Consider the following 20,453-nt stretch of genomic DNA (forward strand, 5'->3'; position numbering starts at 1 on the left):
CAAGATAAAATAAGGAAGGCAGGATATTGTAGTGAAGAAGTTCTAGACTGAACCAGAACTCTTTAGTTCTAGACAAAACTCTGCCAATAGCAGCTACGTGGCCTAAGAAAATGATCTCAACTCTCTGGATCTCCATTTCTTTGCTTGTAAAATGAGAAATCACAACTGGGCTTTCCGAATTCTTTTTTGGCACCGCAATTTTGTGACCATAATTCTAGCCCATGCCTCTGACCCAACAATAACATCTGTAGCCAGCTAGAATTTCTTCAATGGGTCCCACGAGAGAAGAGCTTATTTCTCAGAACTCTTTCCTAAGAGTAACAAAATGCATAAAACACGAGCTGGGATGAGGGGTAGCACCACAGTGGAGTCTTCTCGGAGCTGCCCTAGCCAATTAATGGTAACAAGCAGCCATCTCAGCATAGGTAGCTGTCAGTCATAGCCACTGGGTTTCTAACTGTTCATACGACTTCCCCTCAAAACTGTAACTTTGGTAATGCAAGGTAAGAGAAAACAGAAAGAAAAAATGGAGAAACAGAGAAAGGGGGAGAAAAGTTGTATATATGTCTTGTTCTCAGTTCTAAGAGCTCTATCATCCATGATTGAGATGGAAACTTGAAGAAAAAAAGAGCTGAGACAGAAAAAGACAAAGTAAACTATAATTTGACTATCATGGCATTGCACACGTGACTGGGAAGAGTTCCAAAGCAAGTGAATGATCTCAAATAGGAGACGATTTGGATATGGTAAAAAAAAAAAAAATAAACACAGACTCTTTTGCACAGAACAAATTTATCAGTGTGGCAAAGTCGAACCTCTCAAAGTCTTCATAGACCAGAAATTTTTGAGTAGATACTAAGGGCTCTCTTAGACATGAAAGTCAAAACTAAATCTTTAAAGTAAAATCTTCTTTGGTTTTCCCGCCTACTCTACAGAAAGCAGGCTCAAAGAACAATTATTCTATTGCTACTGAAGCAAAAAAAGATGAAGTCTTTCTTATGTCTCAGAAGACATAGTCAAGCACTATGGGGTACAGTGAGGACATTTGCTGAGGGTATCATCTGGAGACTCTGGGAATGTGCTAGAATATGCATGGAGATGCACACTACATGGACCCCAGGGCATAAGACTGGATTGATAGGTGTAATGCACTCTACTAGGGCAGCGACTCTACTAGGGCAACTGCTTGGTTGCAGTCTTGGAGTTTAGATATCATATTATCATCTTTGACTTAGGATACTGTCTACAAAGTGCTGGAACACCTTGACCTTTCTCATGGCCTGATTCCCTAGCAACCCATTTTATGCCGTCCCTCACACTTCCATGATTTGGCTCATGTCCTTTCCTTCCAATGGCATCCTTTTCCAGCCCTCACGAGTCAGGAGAAATCCCCAACACATTCAGATCCAGCTTCATCTGCTGCCTCTCTGCGCATTACCACTTCCTCTTGGCCCCCTTCACACCACTCTGCAAGTCACATGTACACAGGTTTCAAACCTGCTAGATGGTGGAAGCTTAGATGGGAGACAGCCAAGAAATCTTTTTGAATTAATTTAAATTGAATTCCATTCCAGTGATTTTATGGAGTGAGTTCCATGATACCCTTTTAAATAATTCAAAATATCTAAAGAGTCCTGACAAGTGCCCAATTGCCTGCCCAAATTTCCCACAGGCAAGAAAGGAAAAAAAAAATAACAGAACCCAGGGAAACTCGAGTTTGGATAAGTGACTCCCAGTTTACCAAGATTTTCTAAATCACTCTATAAGGAACTTTAAAACAAGCTACTGAACATGTAAGCAATTCTGTACCATTTTCCTCCTTTCTTAAAAATAAGAATTATAGTGTTTTCTCTAACTGGAGAGATTATTGAATAACATTTAGGAAAAGAAATTAAAAAATCAGAGAGCCAGTGCTTGCCATCAATCTTTAAAACCTGTTTTGAGGTACATATTTAGTGTACATATAGTGTACATATTAGTCTTTGAATGTGCTTCTATGAAAGGAATGAACCAATTCAGATTCTTGATACTTAAGGAAATAATGTTAAGTTTTTAATGGAATGATATTATAGTTATTTTTTAAATAGTCCTTCTTCTACAGAATTATATACAGAAATATATGTGAATAAAACATAACTGTTGAAGCTGAGCGAGGAATAGATAAAGGGTCATTATTCTCTGCCATTTCTGTAAAGGTTTGAAAACTTTCACAATAAGAACTCTGACCAGGTCATTATTCTCTTTGAAACCCTCTATTGACTCTCCAACTCACTCAGAGTAAAAGCCAGAGTCCTGCTGATGGTGCACAGTGGCTCTCCTGGCTCTCACCTCCCTGTTCTTCTCTTTAGTCACCTCCAAACTACTCCACTCCAGCCATACTGGCCTCTGCCTTAAACATGTGATGCATGCTCCTGTCTCAGGGCCTTTCCACTACTGTGTCCTCAGCTTCAATCACTTCTCACTAGGGACTTCTCATGGCTCCATTCCCTCCGCTATTCAGATCTTCATTTAAATGTCATCTTTGCAATAACAAAGTTGCTGCAATAGAGCCTGTAATGGAATGGTTGTTTGATCTGTTAGCTGATCTATTCCCAATGCCTAGAACAGTGCCTGGCATACAGTTAATGTTCAATAAATATTTGTTAAATGCATGAATGGGCAAACTGAGCCAGCCACCCAGTGAAGCCAGCTGCAGATTTAACAATATCAAATGAAGTAAGAGCATGTCAGACAGGCTACACTGGTCACTGTCAACCAGACTGCCCATGACTTCAATTACTCTTTATGAGGAACAAAAACAAGGATTCAATGTAATGCCCAAGGAGGTCAACATAGTTAATACAGCAAAGTTTTCTAGAGCTTGAGTGGCAAGTTAAAAGCCAGGTAAAGCCCCCTGCGACTCTCAGAAAACATCAGGGCTATAGCCGCTGGCGCAGACTGGCTCCTTCTTCACTTGACTCTGAAAACATTTCTAGGCAGCATCCTCTGGTGGTCTTGTCTAGATAGTGGAATCAGAAGCAAACTGATTTGCTAGGATAAGGGCACAGATTCCCAGGCTCCAGCTCATTTATTCTGTTGTCCTGCAAGACTTGGCCTGTTCGGAGGAAATTTAATATTACATCTTTATTACTCTTACAAGTGGTATTTATAACTCTTTATATTTAGCTCAGAAATAGTCTTCCTGATTCTCCTGCTATAGTTCTCCAAGGTATAAGCATGCTATGAAGCCAAATGAACTAGCCAAGCAACTTCCAATGCAGTACTGTCCCCAGGGCTCTGTTCAACCTGGCTCTCAACCAGTTGGGGTAAGTCACCAGTCAGCCAATCACCTTGGCCGCCACCAGCCAATGCAACAAGTTCTCTAAGCACCTGAGAACCCTGGCAGACACGCTTCCACCCTGGCACCAACTCTTGCTTGCAGTTATGTCCTGGGATGTGATAGTGGGAGTTCTCTAACATCTTTGGTTCAGCACTGAATGAAAGGAAATACTTCAGAGAACTTGGGAATTGTCACTCACATTCCTGTCTCCATGTTCTCATCAAAGAGATTTCAGAGAACACTCCCTCCCTGAAAATTACACAAGTACAGTTACTGACCTATACCCAGTGATTACTGGAGCATTTCTTTACTTTCCCTTTTCATACTGTGACTTCCTTTACCAACCCCACGGTGCACTGGAGATCCCCCATCCCTCCAAGGCCATTGGTAGCCATGCACCTCCTGGTGTAGCCAGCCACCTCCCAAGCCACCACAAGCAAGCTCAAGTTCTCCTGCTCTCGATTATGCTAAGCGAAGCTAGCCAAGCCCTAAAAAACAAATGCCAAATGTCTTCTTTGATATAAGGAGAGTAACTAAGAACAGACTAGGGAAGAAGAGCACAAGAAGAAGACCAACATTAAACAGGATGAGAGGTGGTAGGGAAGGGGAGAGAGAAGGGAAATTGCATGGAGATGGAATGAGACCCTCAGGGTTATACAAGGTTGCATACAAGAGGAAGTGAGGGGAAAGGGAAAAATAATACAAGGGGGAGGAATGAATTACAGTAGTGGGGGTAGAGAGAGAAGAGGGGAGGGGAGGGGGGATAGTGGAGGATAGGAAAGGCAGCAGAATACAACAGACATGAGTATATCAATATGTAAATCAATGGAAGTGTAACTGATGGGATTCTGCAAGCTGTATACGGGGTAAAATGGGAGTTCATAACCCGCTTGAATCAAAGTGTGAAATATGATATATCAAGAACTATGTAATGTTTTGAGCAACCAACAATTAAAAAAAAAAGTTCTCCTGCTCTCCATACAGCCAAACCAAGGTGTAGCAAACTGAGCAGATGAAGAGTGGGAGTGCAGACAGGTCTCTTTAAAGCTTTATCTACATTGGAGGTGCACTTCCTCCTTCTGAGTCTTTTATGCCTTAGACAGCATTTCAGATTTTTGCTTTTCTAAGTTGCTATTTTCTGAAATCCAACGATTCCCCCCCTCCAAAAAAAAGAGAATTCCCCCAAAGTTACCAAGAAAAGTGTTATAATACTCACTGCAATATTCACTACAAAAGTGAATCCACAGTTCTGAAGACAAGATCTCCTTTTACAGCATCCTACGCCTTCACCTTCCCCTCATGCATTATAATATTTATTTTATACTTCAATTATCTATCTTTATAATTGTCAAATTTTACAATTATCAAATTATCTGAGTAGCAGTCATGTCTATGTTTAATCTAAACCAGTGTTCTCAATCATAACTAACAATAATAGCAAAAATACATGTACAAATTTGACATGGGTATGCCTCCTTTGCTGATAGAAAGGCAGAGGTGGAAACCTGTGTAGTCACACAAAAGAATCTCTGGGCTTTAAAAACTAAGCCATAAACAGTGAGGCAAGATGATTATGGCTGCCAGATTTATCCAACCAAAATTCAGAATGCCCAGTTCAATTCAAATTTCAGATACACTGCCAAAACAACTTTTGAGTATAAATATGATGGGAGAAATAACTAAAAACTGACTTGCTACTTATCTAAAATCTCATCTTACCTGGGCATCCTATATTTTATCTGGCAGCCCTGTGTAGCCTTTTAAGAAAGGCAATGGAGATGTGTGACTCCAGCAGTCACCAGAGATTTGATCGGAGAACAATAGGAAAAGTTAATGATCACACACTTAATCATGCTTTTCTCGTCAGGGGACATAATAGGCAACGCTCAAGGAGAACTGACTCTGGGCCAGTGGGATGTCATGTTAAATTAATGTTCACCTGTTTACTAAAATGACCTGGGAGTAAAAAGACTAATGTATCTCATGATTCACGCAGCTTAAGTCACCGAGAAGTCCCCTCACCAGTAAGTGCCATGAGACACATGACTTCATCTTTCTCACTTTCTCTCCAACCAGGTTGAGCCCAGTAGAAAGTGCTCGTCTAATCTCTGGAAGGATCAACAAGATCATCCTCCAAGATGTACTGATGGAAGACGGGTGCCGTCAACCTGAGCTTCCTGTATGTGGCACCCTCTGTCTCTAAGGACGACCTAGACTGTGGGATCCTGCACCAGAGCCCCTCCAAATATCACCAGGGTGGCTTCCTTCTCATGCCTCAGTGGGAGTCATTTTGCTGAAAGGAGAGTGATACTACTTTTAAACCTGAACAAAATACATTTTGGCCTACATTTTTCATAAAAAAAGAAAATCAATATGAAAGCCAACCTCAAGGATTCCATATAAATTCTACCTCAAAAACTTTCTCTTTTACACAAAGTAGTCTTAAAATAACATATTTAATTTCTACATACCATTTTGAATTGTAAGATTATTTTCTCCTTTTCAAACATTTTAGTTGAAAAAGTAACAGTTCTTTAACTGGTAAAAAAAAATCAAAGTGAAAAAATATTGGATTTTTGCTTAATTGTAAATCCTATCTCGATAAATTTCTAAAGAATAAGCTGTGTCAAAGTACTTTGCTTTTGCTTTCGTGTAGTTAGAACCCATCAGCCACGATAAATGTGCTAAACATTAATTATACTTCCAACATATGGTTCCATCAATTGCCATTCATATTAAACTTACATTTAATTTCCTGGAGCAATATTAAACCACAAATGGAAAAATTTAATAGTAAACAGTATATAACCAACATTGGGTTTAGAAATTAGTCTCAGAGGACACACATGTTGTTCAACATAGGGACCATTGTAGCAAAGTTTTTAATGTGCATCCTGGCTTTTAAAAAAAATATTTTGACAGTACGAAGGTAAATATCCATGATGAATTAATGCAAGTTTCATCTTCACATTTGTCATAGTGGAATAAAAATAGCCTCCAACTGCTTCAGAAATCTGAAAGGAGTCAGCGTAAGCCTCCAGGGAAATTTGGCAAGGTAATTCCTAACCTTTAAGCTCCAGATGGAAGGGGGAAATAAAAAAACAAGAAAGGAAACCTACAATCAGAAAGCAAACAAGTTATAGTTATTAGGATGGAAAGGAAACGATCTAAATGGAAGTATAGAAAGTAAGTCTCTACTAGAAAGCCAAAATCAAACTGCCAAATAGAGGTTATGCTTTTTCACGGAGACCATATGCCAATCATGTGGATGGCCAGCCCAGGAGGGTACAGCTGGGCACTTTCCCTTTAGCCATCATTATAATGTCATAGCTAGTAGAACCAGGCTTCCCCTCATTCCACTTTGTTGAGCGTCCACCACAAACACTAGAACAACAACATGAGTGTGTGTGTTCTCTGTGCCCTGGGTGATGGGAGCAGGCTCACCCTCATCTGCTAGGGGTGAGGTGGTGGGCAAGAGCCAGGTATAGACATAGACCTGCTTTGACTCTCCAGAGTGAAGCTCTGGGGGAGTCCCTTCACCTCTCTGGACTTTGATTTCTTTACATGGAAAATAAAGAGATGGGACCAGATCACATCTAAGGTCCCTCCTTGACCTAAACCACTGGGACCTTATGGTTTCATCTCAAAAAGAAAAAAAAAGGTTGAAATAGATCATATCTAATGTACCTTCTAGATGAAAATACTGTGATTTTCTGATTTTTATCTGTATGAAGAGAGGATTGGACAAACACTATAATTCTGTCCACATTTGAAATTCTTGGATGTTTTTCACATGCAAAGAATAAGGTTGCTATCAGCAAGTCTTTTTAGGATTGTATTTAATGGCTCCTTCTGATATTAGAAGGGAAAACATCCCCCTACTTAATGGAAAATTGTTTAAACATGCATTTAGAAAGCCTCATAAAAATAGCAGTTTCCCATAAAACTAAAAGCAGCAGCCTCAGGACATAGTCTAAGATTAAAGCATTGTCACAACTAAAAATAAAGACATTAAAGAAATTAACAGACCAACGGCCCAGCAAGCTGATCACATCAGAAGACACCCCGTCACCATTTCCACATAGTCTACAGTCAGTTTAAAGCTTCAGCTCTCTTTTCTAGATTGAGGCTCACTGGTCCTCCATTCCCTGGCTGTGTGACCTTGGACATATCATTTCCACTCTCTAAGTATTAATTTCTTCATCAATAAATGAGGGCCATAATAGCACCAGCCTCTTAAGTTTAGCATAAGGATTAAACCAGAGGATCCCTATAAGATTTTCAGGAAGATGTCTGGCACAGTATGTTCCAAAAACCAAAAGCACCAGCCATTGGCATGGTTAAAGTTATCTCTCTGAACCTTAACGTTTTACCCTTCTTTTGTTGAAGCCATTAAGTATTTATCTGGTCAAAGGATCTGAGCTAGAATTGCAGGAAGCACCAGGACAAGCAAGCTTCAACTCCTCTTCACAGCCTCACCCGCCCCCCTCATTCTTAAAACCTCTGCTGAAAGTGTCACTTGTTTCATCAGACCATCTGTGACCTCCACGAGGAGGGATGGGACCTCCCACCTGACTTGGTGCCTCTCCTCTAGGCTCCCCGTGGCTGCCCTCTAACAGAGCTCTTATTCCGCTGTTCTCACCTGGTCTACACACTCAGCGTCTCCCTCACTCTGATGAACTCCTTGACCCCAGACTAGGTTTCCTTCTCTGAACCAGCACCACATCCAATGAAACCTCCCATCCAGGACATTCACCTGTAACCCTGTAACCCTGACTCAATCTGTTCAACAGATAGGGGAGAGAAATCTATTTACAACCAAAGTGAACAGAATTCCATGTGGCTACAATAAAGATAACAAAAAAGTAATGTATGTGCACAATACACATTGAAAGAATGTCAGGTGGGAAACTCACCTGGCTGAGAAGGCATTTGAGCTGAGTCTTGACTTCCACGTAGAATCAGCCTCACAGAGAGGGGACAAAATGGAAGAAAGGTACACAATACAGATAAGGGTGACTATAAGGATCACAAGTGCCACTCAAATATGGCTTTGAACAAGAGCTTCTTGGAGCGACAGTAGGAGATTTATTGGAATCAAGTCACAAGGGTCTGAAGGCCACACCATGAAATACATGGGTTCTGTGACCAGTGAGAAAATACTGAGGGCACGTAAGCAGAGGAAGGAGCAGATCAGGTCTACAGATCTTTGACTAGTATGCTCTGGTAGCAACCTGAAAGCTTAATTGGAGTTTGAAAAAGAGTTTAAAAAAAAAAAAAAAACAGTGATGACCTTAGGACAAGTAGTCAAAGAGGACTGAACTTGTGTAGAGAAAGGAGAGAATGACGTGAGAGACATTCAAAAGAAACATTTTGCCTGTGTTTGTAAAGTGTCCTGTGTTTGTTAGGTGGCCTAACTTTTAGGTCAACCACAGCTATTCTGTTTAAAAATCAGAGCAATGGAATGCTTCTAACCTGATCACTCTGCTAGCCATTTCCTATGTCAAACACAAACTTCTTAAAAGAAAATTGGACTCATTACAGAAAAGCAAGTTTGGTCCCATCAGTCACAACTGCAAAGCATCAAAATCAAAAGAACAAAGAGACCAAAAGCCCCAGGCTGGTGTGTTGCTAGTCCCTCATGGTCAAGGTTTCCTAGAACCTATGGTTCAAGAAGTACAGGCGCTAGAGAAAACCTGTGTTCACTTCTAACCTGAGGAGGTGCATTTATACATATTCCTAGGATTTCAAAAACTTGCTCTCAGCTGCTTATTCCAGACAGTCAGATGAGAAAAAGACCAGACTTGAGCATTGAGCAAAGTGAGGGGGATCTTTAGGAGACCATGCCCTGGGCTCACATGCCAAGATGGAGGGCCTGAATTCCCCTTTCCTTCATCAATAAATTAATGTTTTAAAACACAAAATTGGAAGGGGGAAGCATTAAAAATAGCACACATTCTAACTCCATTAAGAATTCTGAAGATACACTGTGACAGAGGGAGTGCACCAGGAAAGCTGTACAGGCATCCTCCTCCACATCAAAGACAAGCCGAGGATTCCAACTCATAGAACTTTCCAAACGTGCAACTAAAACTTTGTGCAGTCAACCCATGGTACTGATATTTAGTATTTTATGGTTATAAATATAGATATATAGAGGTTATATCCATCACCAACAGCTTGACATTGTGGCAACTGAAAAACCTAAAGGAAAGAGAACTCTTCTTCAGGAATCACAGGAGAGCTTCAATCACCTCCCAAGTATCTAAACACTTAACAAAAACCCAATTATGCAAAGTAATGGGCATTGGGGTGTGTTTGCATCCATGTTTTAAGTGGTTTCTTAATTTCAATTTCATATCCTGTGTGGAAAACTGTGCATCTTCATATTCTTATTCATTCTGTCTTCCGTGTATCCACATCAAACAGAAACGGTCTAATCAAGTCTTATTTTGGAAAGATGAGGAGTAGAAAGGAATGCTTCTGTCACCTTGGTCCTCAATACTCCCTCTACTCCCTACTTCCAATATCCAAGTGGCCCAATAGAAGGGAGACTTGGAAGTTGGGCACACTTGGATTTGAACATTTCTCCTTAAAGTTGGAACACAGTAAAGCCCTGTCACATCAGGGCCCTCCTGCCTCTATCTCTCCATATTAAACAGTGCTGGAAACATCCCCAACCCATCCAACATGGTGGGAAGATGGAACACAAGAGCAGATGCATTCTGGGAACCTGCAAGTCAGTGGAGTGCCCAGGAGTAAAGCCTGAGGAATCATTTTGTTTTGTTTGTTCGTTTCTTATTCTAGCTTCAACCTCAGAGCAATTATCAGAACTGCTGTGAAACGGCCCAAACCTTAGTGGGTTTTGAATCATCTGGATGATTCTGCAATCGTCCTGATTCTAACTGCAGCCAGGGTTGGAAAGGCACCTTTGAAGATGCACATACATATTCCTTTGTTCCAGATCTCAGAGGAGTGGGCTTCTTGCCCTCTGCACTTGAAAGCTTCTCCCTAAAGGGCTCAGCTCGGCTTCTACTCTGCCTCTCTGAGGGACTGCTGAATTCCACCATACTCAATACCTCTCCCCGCTTTTGATCTGCTGATGGGTTTTTATTCACTTGGAATTTATTACAGTTGCTTTGTTCTGTTTTTTCTTCCTTTTTTCCTGGTACTGAGATTGAACCCAGGAGTACTCATCACCAAGCTTCACCCCTAGCCCTTTTTACTTTTTTTTTCTTTTCATACAGGATCTTGCTCAGTTGCTGATGCTGAACTTGAACTCACAATCCTCCTGCCTCCAGCTCTCAAAATGCTGGGATTACAGGTGCACACCACCACGCCCAGCTTGTTTTGTTCTTTTCTAGCATAGTACCTGGCATACATTAAGCACTTCAAGAAATACTAGCTTCCTGCTTCCTTCTGGTTGGAAAAGTTTAACTTCTAATCACAATAGGGTATTAAAGTTGGTTTCTTAAAGGCAAATTAAACCAATTGAGGGCAATCACAAACGTTGCAGACTCTAGAGAGGCCCGTCTTCATCATTTGTGGGTAGTTCCCATTCTCCCTTCTAAAAGAGAAATGAAAATAGTGACTTCTATGTGCTGGGTATTTTTAAGCCTTAGATGTCTATGAACTCACTTAATTCTCACGCCATCCAAAAGAGGTAGGTCCTATTCTGATCAGCAATTGACAAATGATAAAATGAAACACACAGTTAAATAACTTGCCAGATTTTACTGCTAGACAAGAGTCAAGCCAGGATAGAAATTTAAGTGGCCTACCTCCCAAACCTGTGCTTTTAATCACTCCCATGTGTAGAGTCAATTCTCACTATTCACTGTAGTTATATACTATAAAGTCACTGTGAATATGGAATCATTTCTCTGAGGGGAAAACATGATGGGTCCCTGGGAGCCTCTGGTTACACTGTTTTTGTCAATACATAACTTTGTCTTCTAGGTGTTTCTATTAAAAAACACTTTATTTAGTATAAACTATTGATTCATCAATATTGAACTCAGCTGACCACGCTATCACTCATGCCAAAACACTGCTTGTCTTTGTGAGACACATCAGAGCCTCTCTGCACTTAGAAACACTAGGCGGTCTTTCAGCATTGTGCTTGGGGGCCATTTAACCAGCAAAATCACCAACAAAAATTATAAAAATGCAAAAAACAATGCATTAAATAGGACTCTAAAAGGGCACATTTACACTATGAAAGTTGAAACAAAAAGAGCACCTTATCCTACCTTAGCTCAGAACATGCACATGGGGGCCACCAAGTCTTTGCCACTCTGCATGTGTCTGCGAAGGGCCAAGAAAGCATCTTACCTATTGATTTTGGGGTTACAAAAAAATTATAGCAAGGAGGTGAATTTTCAAATACCAAATCTGTGGCCAATGAGGGTTGATTATACTTGGAATGCTTTTGGAGTCCTTCTTTCTACTTTCATTTCTGAGGGAGGAGATTCACAGACCCTCCATCCTTCCAACGGCATCGGAAGGTCCCTTCCTGAATGGCCTTTCTCCCAGCCAAGAGCCTGGAGAGAATCAGTGCAATTGGTGCTTCCTGCCCACAACCACTATTCACTCAGCTGCTTCTCAGACATTCATGGGCCACATTCTTTGCAAAGGGCTCAGAGAAACAAATGATGAATGAGATATGGTATCCACCTGGGTCAGTGCTCAGGGATCCCTCCTACTAGAAATCAAAGAAGCTTCCAAAAGTCCTGTGATTCTTTTTTCCTGTAACTAAAGAAAATAATTTTGCAATGTCACTAACTTGTATCTCATACTCAAATTGGAATATGCATCCTTTCACTCTGGAATGCTTGAAATAATCCAGTAGAAATAAATACAACCATCTTCCCTCAAAAAAGCCAAAACCAAATAACTCTTTCTGTCACATCATGAAAGTTTAACCCCCCAAATCACTGTCTAAAATCCTTCATGACATAAGTAAAATGATTCATGAAATGTAATTAAATTATTTTCTAATGAGCTTTTACGTCAATTGAGTAGGAGAAAAAGGTTGGCATAAATGTCTTGTGCATATTCGTATGTTTCTAGAACTCCTGGTCTAAAATTTCGATCCCCAGGATAACAATAACCAGCCTTCACTTTACTTTTTTTTTTTTTTAATCTCCATGCCACATACAAACTCAATAGACTTGGGTGTTAGGATTTCATCCACCCATGCCATAAGATTTCCCAGCTGTTATATTCAACATTGTTTGATGAATTACTGTGAACACGAAAACGCACTTTATGTAATCCATGCCCTCAATGAGCTACTCAGTTTGGAACAAGGTAGCCAAATGAATGAATGAACTGTCCAAGCAATTCCACTAAGTGAAAATTTCTTGACTTTGTTTCAGGTTTGTATCCTTAGAGATAAGAAAAACTCATTTTTGAAATTTTAATCTAGTTAATGCCACTCTGAGTTATTAAAGAATATTCTAATACTACTGGTTTTCCCATGGTAGGTAGGAACTCTGCTTAATCCTGTTCCAAATTTCATTAAAATAACAGATGAAATAGGTCCATAAAGAAACAAACCAGAAAAGGTGGAAGAAAAAAATTGAGGCTACACAGAAAGAAACAACTAAAATAGAAGAGAAAAAAAAAGAAAACTTGATGGGGAGAGAGACCCAAAAAGAGTTCAAAGGGAACTTAAAGCTTCCATTTATGAGAAAATGAAGCAGAGGAAATAAGAAAGTATGAGAAAGTAAAAAAGATCGTAGAGTAAAGAGGAATTATGCCAATAATTCTTTTCTATTCCTTTTTTATTTAACCAAATAACTCTTTCTAACATCATGTAGTTGCAGGAAACTAGAAAATTGTCTTTTGCTTTTAGAGATTTAGAAGAAATCCAAAACCTGTCAATGATCAAGAGTCCAGGGAAACTGCCCAGGAAGTAGTAAGTACCAGCATGAACACACCAGTCACTGGGGCCCCTAACCATGCCAATGCTCGGATGGTGGTAATTCACCATGGAGCTGGAGAATGCAGGTCAGAATGGAACCAACAGAGAGGACCAGCCAGTCTGGCAGCTTCCAAGCTGGAGGTAAGAACTCCAGAGGCCCTTCGGACTCTTGGGAGGGATGACATTTAGGGAATTCTCAAAAACAGAATTTAGATTTTCAAGGGCTCATTTGAACATATAGAGTCTTGAGCACTATTTAACCAACTTTATTAATTTTAAGTGAACTCCCAAGGTTTACCCAGGTATAATTTACAGAAACTCCGGAACATATAAAATTACAGGACAAAGAGGCCCACTGCCTTATTAAAGACAATACATTTGATCAAAATAGAAAATGTTATGAGAACAAACTAGTGACGTGATTTGGTCCTCTATAATGTTCAGGGCTAGGGGGAAATCCAGGCTTGTTTGGGTTTGGGGGATTTTTGATCATTTGTTTTAATTTTCTGTGTAGCAATTATAGGTCCTTGATAGATTCATGATATTATTATTAATAACATCATTGACATTTCAGACTATTAAATTATAGCCTCACAAAAATGAGTCGAGTATAATAAATGGATTTTTTTTCATATAGGGTAAACCTCTCCAGGCTATATTACAAGCAACCAGAACTCCATTGACCCTAACTGACCCCAAAACTCCACTGCCATCACCACCACCACCATCATCATTAACATAGTCACCACCCTGCCGTACCACCTAGGAGTGACAGCTGCATCCTCTTTTATTTAACCAAGTTACTTAAAGTTATGATTTTATTAAATGGCATGAAATTCTGACATATGGGACTGACATAGTTTGCTCTATCCTTCGTATCTTAATAAGGTCTAAAAAATACACATCATTTAAAATACTGTTGGTGAAGGCCAAACTTTCCTCATCATTCCTAATAATATTCTCCGAGGTACAGAATTCAGCAATTATGCTTTCCTCCCTCATGAGACCAAGATGATCATAAAGGAGCTTCCCTTAAACTCCAGTCCACCTAAGTCCTCCAATTCCAGGAGACAGGGTAAAGACCTTTTAGGATGGTGGAGAGAACAGCTCAGACACACTTATTTTTTTTTTCAAATGACATTATTCACCAATTGACGGAAAGCATTTAAAATATAAAACTACTCAATGACTTTGACGAAGTGCCTTCTGTGAAATCCTTTGCCTTTCACTTTGGTTGGTTCCCATTCAAGTGGCTATATTTTTTATTTATATAGCGTCTTTCTCTGGAGCATGCATTTTGATTCCAAACAAGTGCTCAGGTTTTCCTTTCTTAGGTAAGCAAACTGAGACTTATCATTAAACCAAAGAACCTACTTGCTCCTCTCTAAAGTCTCCTGGAAAAGGAAGGAGCACACTCAGAGTGCTGCTTTTTCAACTGAGATCATCTAAATTTACATTTAAAATAATACTGAAGGCCCAGGGAGGAGTGAGACATCTTAATTTTATGTACACTCTGGAGTTGAGAAAAATACAATTAAAATTCATTTATTTCCTTATGTGAAAATTCTTTTCACATAATCAGTTTGAATCAGATATTCAGAATCGGATACGTTCTAAAAATGCATCTATAAAATAAATGTTCCTTAGAATAACCCTAGTTGCAAACAAATGTTGCAGATGGGATAAAGATTTTTACCTAAATTTGGCACCCAGAGGAAAATATTTCACAATATCATCACTCTGTATTCATAGCAAAACTTCTGACCACTTAAATCTGTTCTTCTCCTTTTTTAGAGTAAGAAAGCAACAGCACAAATATTAGGATGGGGATAAAGTAATAAAAATATCTAATATTTGTATAGTTATATACTACTTTTATATATTCAATCTCCCCTGATAAAGATTACTATTTTCTCATCGTTGATGGGAAATCGGACTTGTCTTTTACAGTTTTTCCTGCTTTCTACTGTGCCTGCCGTTGGTGATTTCTTGCCCCCTGTCTTTTGTACCCTTAAATGTATAAGAAACCAAAATCTTCAACCTGAATTTTCTCAAATTATAAATGTCATAGCCTAAATATATCCACAAAAGTAAATAGCAAACAATTATAGCCAGGGATCCAAATTAACAGAGTGTGAGAAAGAAGATTAGAATAAGTGGCAATTATCCTTCACGAGCTTTCTACCAAACAGGCACAAGCCACATGGAGTAGGTGAAAATGAAATGGAGATTGGAGATGTGATTCCGTTTTCATCCGAACATCCACTCATTCCCGAGGCAGTATGTGTCAGGTAATCAGTAGCAATTTAAATGAATGAAAAAAGTAAGAACAGAAAGAAAAGGAGCTGAAATAGCATCTAAGCACAAGGGAAGAATTACTGGAAACTTGAACATTAGCCACTCAAAAGAAGTAGGCAATGTTCAGCCTTTAGAAATACTGAGTAATAAAACTGAAATAAGCATGCAGCATTAAATGTCTACTTTGAATTTAAAAAAAAAAAACAGTGTCAATTTTTTCATTTTTAGTTGCATTTGAAATCCCTAAGCCATTGGCACCTTAAAGAAGAACTCAAGATCAGAGGCCTTCGTCATGAAATTTTAGGTAAGACACATCTTGCAAAATCACAGCTTGTCTGTGAACAAACTAATTATCTCTTAATAACTATCTGTTGGGAAGTGCAACAATCCTTCTCATGTTATTATGTGACCTGTGCAATTTTACCTGTTACTTTTCTTCATACAGAAATGTGGTTGTTTATGGTGGCCAAGGAAGAAAGTAACCATAGCATCTTAATGCTGAATAATGTGAATTTCATACAAGCTCTCTGAACATCCCAGGGGGACATTCATGTGGATAGTGCAAACTGTACCCCATGGTGCTGTTCACCATTCTACAAATAGAAAGTTAAGAATCAGAAATAGCAAACCTTAGTCTAACTGACCTAAATATACCAGCCTAATGTATAAGGGAAAAATAAAACGAAGGCAATCAAATAAGTGTTTTGGTTTGTGTAGATAAAACCGCAGCCACTGCCTCAATTTTCTGTTTTTACTGAACATAACCCTTGAAATTTCTTTGACCGCAACCCACAGTAACAAATATATTTTACATCACAATTGGCACACGTAGCACATAAAATTACCACAAATTTACATGGAACAAAACTTACCCTCGAGAAATATCATGTACTCTAATATTTTTTCTGACTTATTCCTTTAATAATGTAGTAGACATAATAAACTAATTTTTTGATCTACTGTGTCATGCCAAGTAGTTGAAAACACTGCTATCCAAAACTTTTAAGAACTACTTAAGAAAATTAAAGGTTTTTAAAAGAGCCTAATCAATTTTTTCTTTCTATCCCAAATTATCCAAACAGGAAAACTGATAAGAAAAGAAAATATATTAAATAGCATCTGCGCATTTGAAGTAACTTGCACAGACAACTCCTTCCCTCCATGGGTAATAAGAGGCAAACCACACAGAAAAAAAAAATTCCAAAACTGAGTTTCCCAAGAGAATTGCATTTCTGTGAGTATTTTACTTTAAAAAGTTTTTTTTTGCCATTTTTTATTATTCTAAAAGTATTTGGATATTGTTTAACACAAAAAAGTTTAAGATGGGGCATATTATAGTGATATTATTTGCCACTTGGATGATGAGCAGTTTTGAATAAAATGTGGTCCCCTCTTTATTTGACCATGCTCACTTTGTAATTATTAGCAAGGCAGCAATAATCCACCAAGGAGCAGTCTCATTAGTGCCCATTGAAATTCAGTGGCATTCATTTGCAATAAAAGAACTGAAAATTAAATGGAAAAGAAACAGTTTCAGGAGTCCACCATAAGGTTATGGAATTCATATCCTACCAATACCTTCCTTCACATCATGAAGTTTAAAATGCGGTGGGAATTAGAATTAATCGCTATATTTTGTTCTTCCAATTGAAAAAAGTGGGCAGAAGAAATGTTTTTTTTTTCCCCTCTCTCTCTTTCCAGTTTAACCCTGGATTAAAACAGGTAAATTAATTTCAGTACAGCAACTCAAAGTTTTGTGCGTTGTTCATCTTTTAAGAAATAACTCAGCCTAGACCTGCTGTTGTAGAATGAGCCAGATTTCTCTAACGGAGATGAAGATGTATCCTTGGATACCCCAAGAGTCTGCTCTCCAGTATCCTCGGGTGCCAACCTGCTCCTTAGTCCAGTTTCTTCTGCTATAAATACCTCTGGAAAAGGAACACTGAGCAGAAAACGGTCCAGAGCTTGCACTGCAGGAGGACTGGGCCAGCGCAGCAGAAGGCTCCAGACTCCAGTGTACAGTCGGAAAGTGCCTAATGTGGGCACCCTGAAGTCTTCCAACCGGACCCAGCTCTCTTTGTCCTCCCACACCTGTATTTACCAGAAAGGCCCACCCAAGCCCTCTATGGGCCCTCTGTAGAGGAAGGGGACCTGCTCAAGGGAAAATAATAGGTAATGGGGAGGCAAGAGAAGCAATCTCTATTAGGAGATAATAAAGCCACAAAACAATCACCACTCAGGTCACAAAGAGTTTCCCCTGTGTTGTGCACTGCCAGGGTTTCTTGCACAAGACGAAAAAGGCGACGACCCCCGCTGACCCCGCGCCAGCCCAGGGGCATTCTATGCCTGGCAGAACAGATGTGTCATTTAGCAGGCAGGAGATTATTTTGAATCACTGGTGTTTCAATATGGCATGTTTTAAGTTTACAGGACACCTATAAATTTCCGGTTGTCAAAAGTCACATGCCAGCAATCTGCTCCAACACGGAATCAGCCAGAAACTCAGTCAGAAATCAGAAACTTGTTGAGACTCATTCAACTCCTCTATGAATCTTCTGAGCAGCGCGATTCCATCCAAAACCCTTCGAAACTAGGATGCGGAGGAAGGGTGAAGTGGAAAATAAGAATCTAAGAATCGCTTCCCCAAAATCATCATCATACCTTGCATATTCCAAATTCATGATTCTAGATAAAAGAAATTTTTACTGGCATATTAAAGTAAAATCTTAATAATAATAATAATAATAATTTTTTAAAAAACTTTCCTGAGTTCCACTAACCCCAAATACCTCCAACTTTAAATAGTAAAGCAGGACCTTTACTGGTGACTCAAAGTGCCTTGAGTTTATTTGCTTTGGGGTATTTAGCCCCCACAAATAACTGCTGCTTTGTATAATTTCCCAAAACATGTTTAGTTAGGCAGCACACAGGCTTTGGGATCCGCCTCTCACAGAGACCATAGGAGGGTGGAGAACAACTGTTTTTTAAGTACCAACGTACAGACCCCGGGTTCCGCAAATAACCCCAGGGCTCCCGCCCTTGCAGCCCAAAGAGCTCCAGCCTGATCCCACCCGCGGCCTCGGGCGAGCTGGGACCCGCGCGGGTGCCCGCAGGCTCCCCCCTCCCCTCCCGCAGGGCGCGCATCGGCCACCCGACTCGATGCACCGCGGCGCGACGCGGCAGGCGCGGGTACCTGTAGAACGCGGGCGGGCCGGCCTCGCGCACCGCGTAGGTGCTGGGCTCGTTCTCCAGGTAATAGGGCACCTGTTGGCCGTGGGGGTGCAGGAAGGGCGAGAGCTGCGGCGGCGGGTGCAGCAGCATCAGCGGGCTCGGAGACACGCTGTTGAGCTGGGGGAAGCCCCCGAGGTTGTTGGCGCCGAACGTCGCCTCCGACCCCGGGCCGTAGGCGATGCCCGACTGGCCGTAGACCGGCGCGGAGGCGGCGGAGGCGTTGAACTCGTACGCGGCGCCCTCGGGGTAGTTGAACACCGCCGGCTTACTGCTGTCCACGTACACCTCACCCAGGGGCCGCTCCAAGGGCATCTTGAGCTGCGGGCGGTTTAGGGGCTCCAGCTCGTTCCCTTGGATCTGGTGCAGCAAGGCCATTCCTGATGCTTTGGTGTGGAGAGTCATGGTCATGGTCGGTGACCGCGGGGCAAGGCGCAGACTGTCTCCCTGGGCGACAGAGGGCTTAGCAGCCGGTGGGCCACCTGGAAAAAGAGCACAGTCCGCGGTTAGAGGTGGCGCAGCTCAGGTCCTGCGGCGACTGGAACTCCAGCCTGGCCCTGCCCCGGGGGCCAACCCTGGAGCCGAGTGGCCAAACTCTGGCCAAACTCCAGCAAGTGCAACCGTGGTGCGAACGCGCCCCGCCAGCTCCTGGTCTCCCTAGTCTCTAACTTTAAGTACAGGTCTCCTTTGCTTACAAGTGTTACAAAGGTGCTGGAGTCCCGCCAGGGACCATTGCCTCTCACTGACACTGGTTCAAATATCACTCCAGGCACCGCTCCTTCTGGAGCAACCCCAAAGAGTCGCTTCCCAGAACTTAACTTGTGGTCCCTGCTGAATGAAGACTGAATTTCACCGTAGGGGCATGGGGACGCTGAGGGATCTCCTAAATGTGGCTCAGGGAAGACGAGGGTTAAAACAGAAGCAGAAGACTAAGCCAGGGGCCAGCTTTTTCTAAAGTGCTGCCTGATGTGCCCATGCCAGGCTCCAATCTATCTCTGTTTGTCTTTCTGTTTGATTCACTCTCCTCGTTGGCTAGAAATATGTAGTGTGTACATAGAATGACCCTGGGGAGGACTGCTCTGTAACTGAGATATGGTAGATAGGATGGAGTGTGCAGTTGCATATGCAGCCAGCCACAGCCGGCTATATTTAGCAGCTGAAGGAATTGATAGGAGGCATGTAGGGGCAAGGAGAGTGGAGATGCAAGGTGTACTTATAGGAAGAACTGCTTTCGGCAGGCAGGAGAATCCTACCACGCTTCAGTTTTCTCATCTGCTGAGAGCTTCTGACAAGGTCCTTTCCAGACACAACCTCTGGGACTCTCCCAGCCTGACTTTTCTATTTATGTTGGACCACGGTGCTGTACTTGCTCCCTTTAGAAATTCTCATGTGAATGATGATTCAGAAAAACCTTTGGTTAGGCGCAAATGGGTGTTCATGCCTTCCACAGGTTATGCAACCAAAACTTCAGAAAACTGAATATGCAATGCGACCTTTCCCCACAAAACCTAACCTCTCAGAGGTCACTAGCCAAAGCTTTGGCAATTATGTTACACTGTCCATCTAACCAGCAATTTTAAAATGCATTTCTGCATTTCATCTCTTTAGTCCTACAGCTGGACTTTCTGGGTCCACTTGGGCTGGAACATGCAGAAGCAAATATCCAAATGAAAAAGAAAT

The 20,453-nt window shown here is 41.0% G+C and overlaps 1 protein-coding gene across 1 annotated transcript in view; it reads right to left on the bottom strand.

Moving 5' to 3' along the window:
- Esr1 (estrogen receptor 1) overlaps positions 1-20,071 on the bottom strand; it is a 269,902-nt gene extending 249,831 nt beyond the window's left edge. Inside the window, exons 1-2 of the mRNA XM_026399936.2 lie at positions 20,027-20,071; positions 18,739-19,255 (exon numbers count right to left, since the gene is read on the bottom strand). Of these exons, the coding sequence (XP_026255721.1) occupies positions 18,739-19,255; positions 20,027-20,045 (536 nt within the window). The 5' untranslated portion in view covers positions 20,046-20,071. The remainder of the gene's footprint in view (positions 1-18,738; positions 19,256-20,026) is intronic.
- Positions 20,072-20,453: the final 382 nt, after the last annotated feature.

Source organism: Urocitellus parryii, chromosome 8 (assembly GCF_045843805.1).
Source record: "Urocitellus parryii isolate mUroPar1 chromosome 8, mUroPar1.hap1, whole genome shotgun sequence".
Taxonomy (NCBI): Eukaryota; Metazoa; Chordata; class Mammalia; order Rodentia; family Sciuridae; genus Urocitellus; species Urocitellus parryii.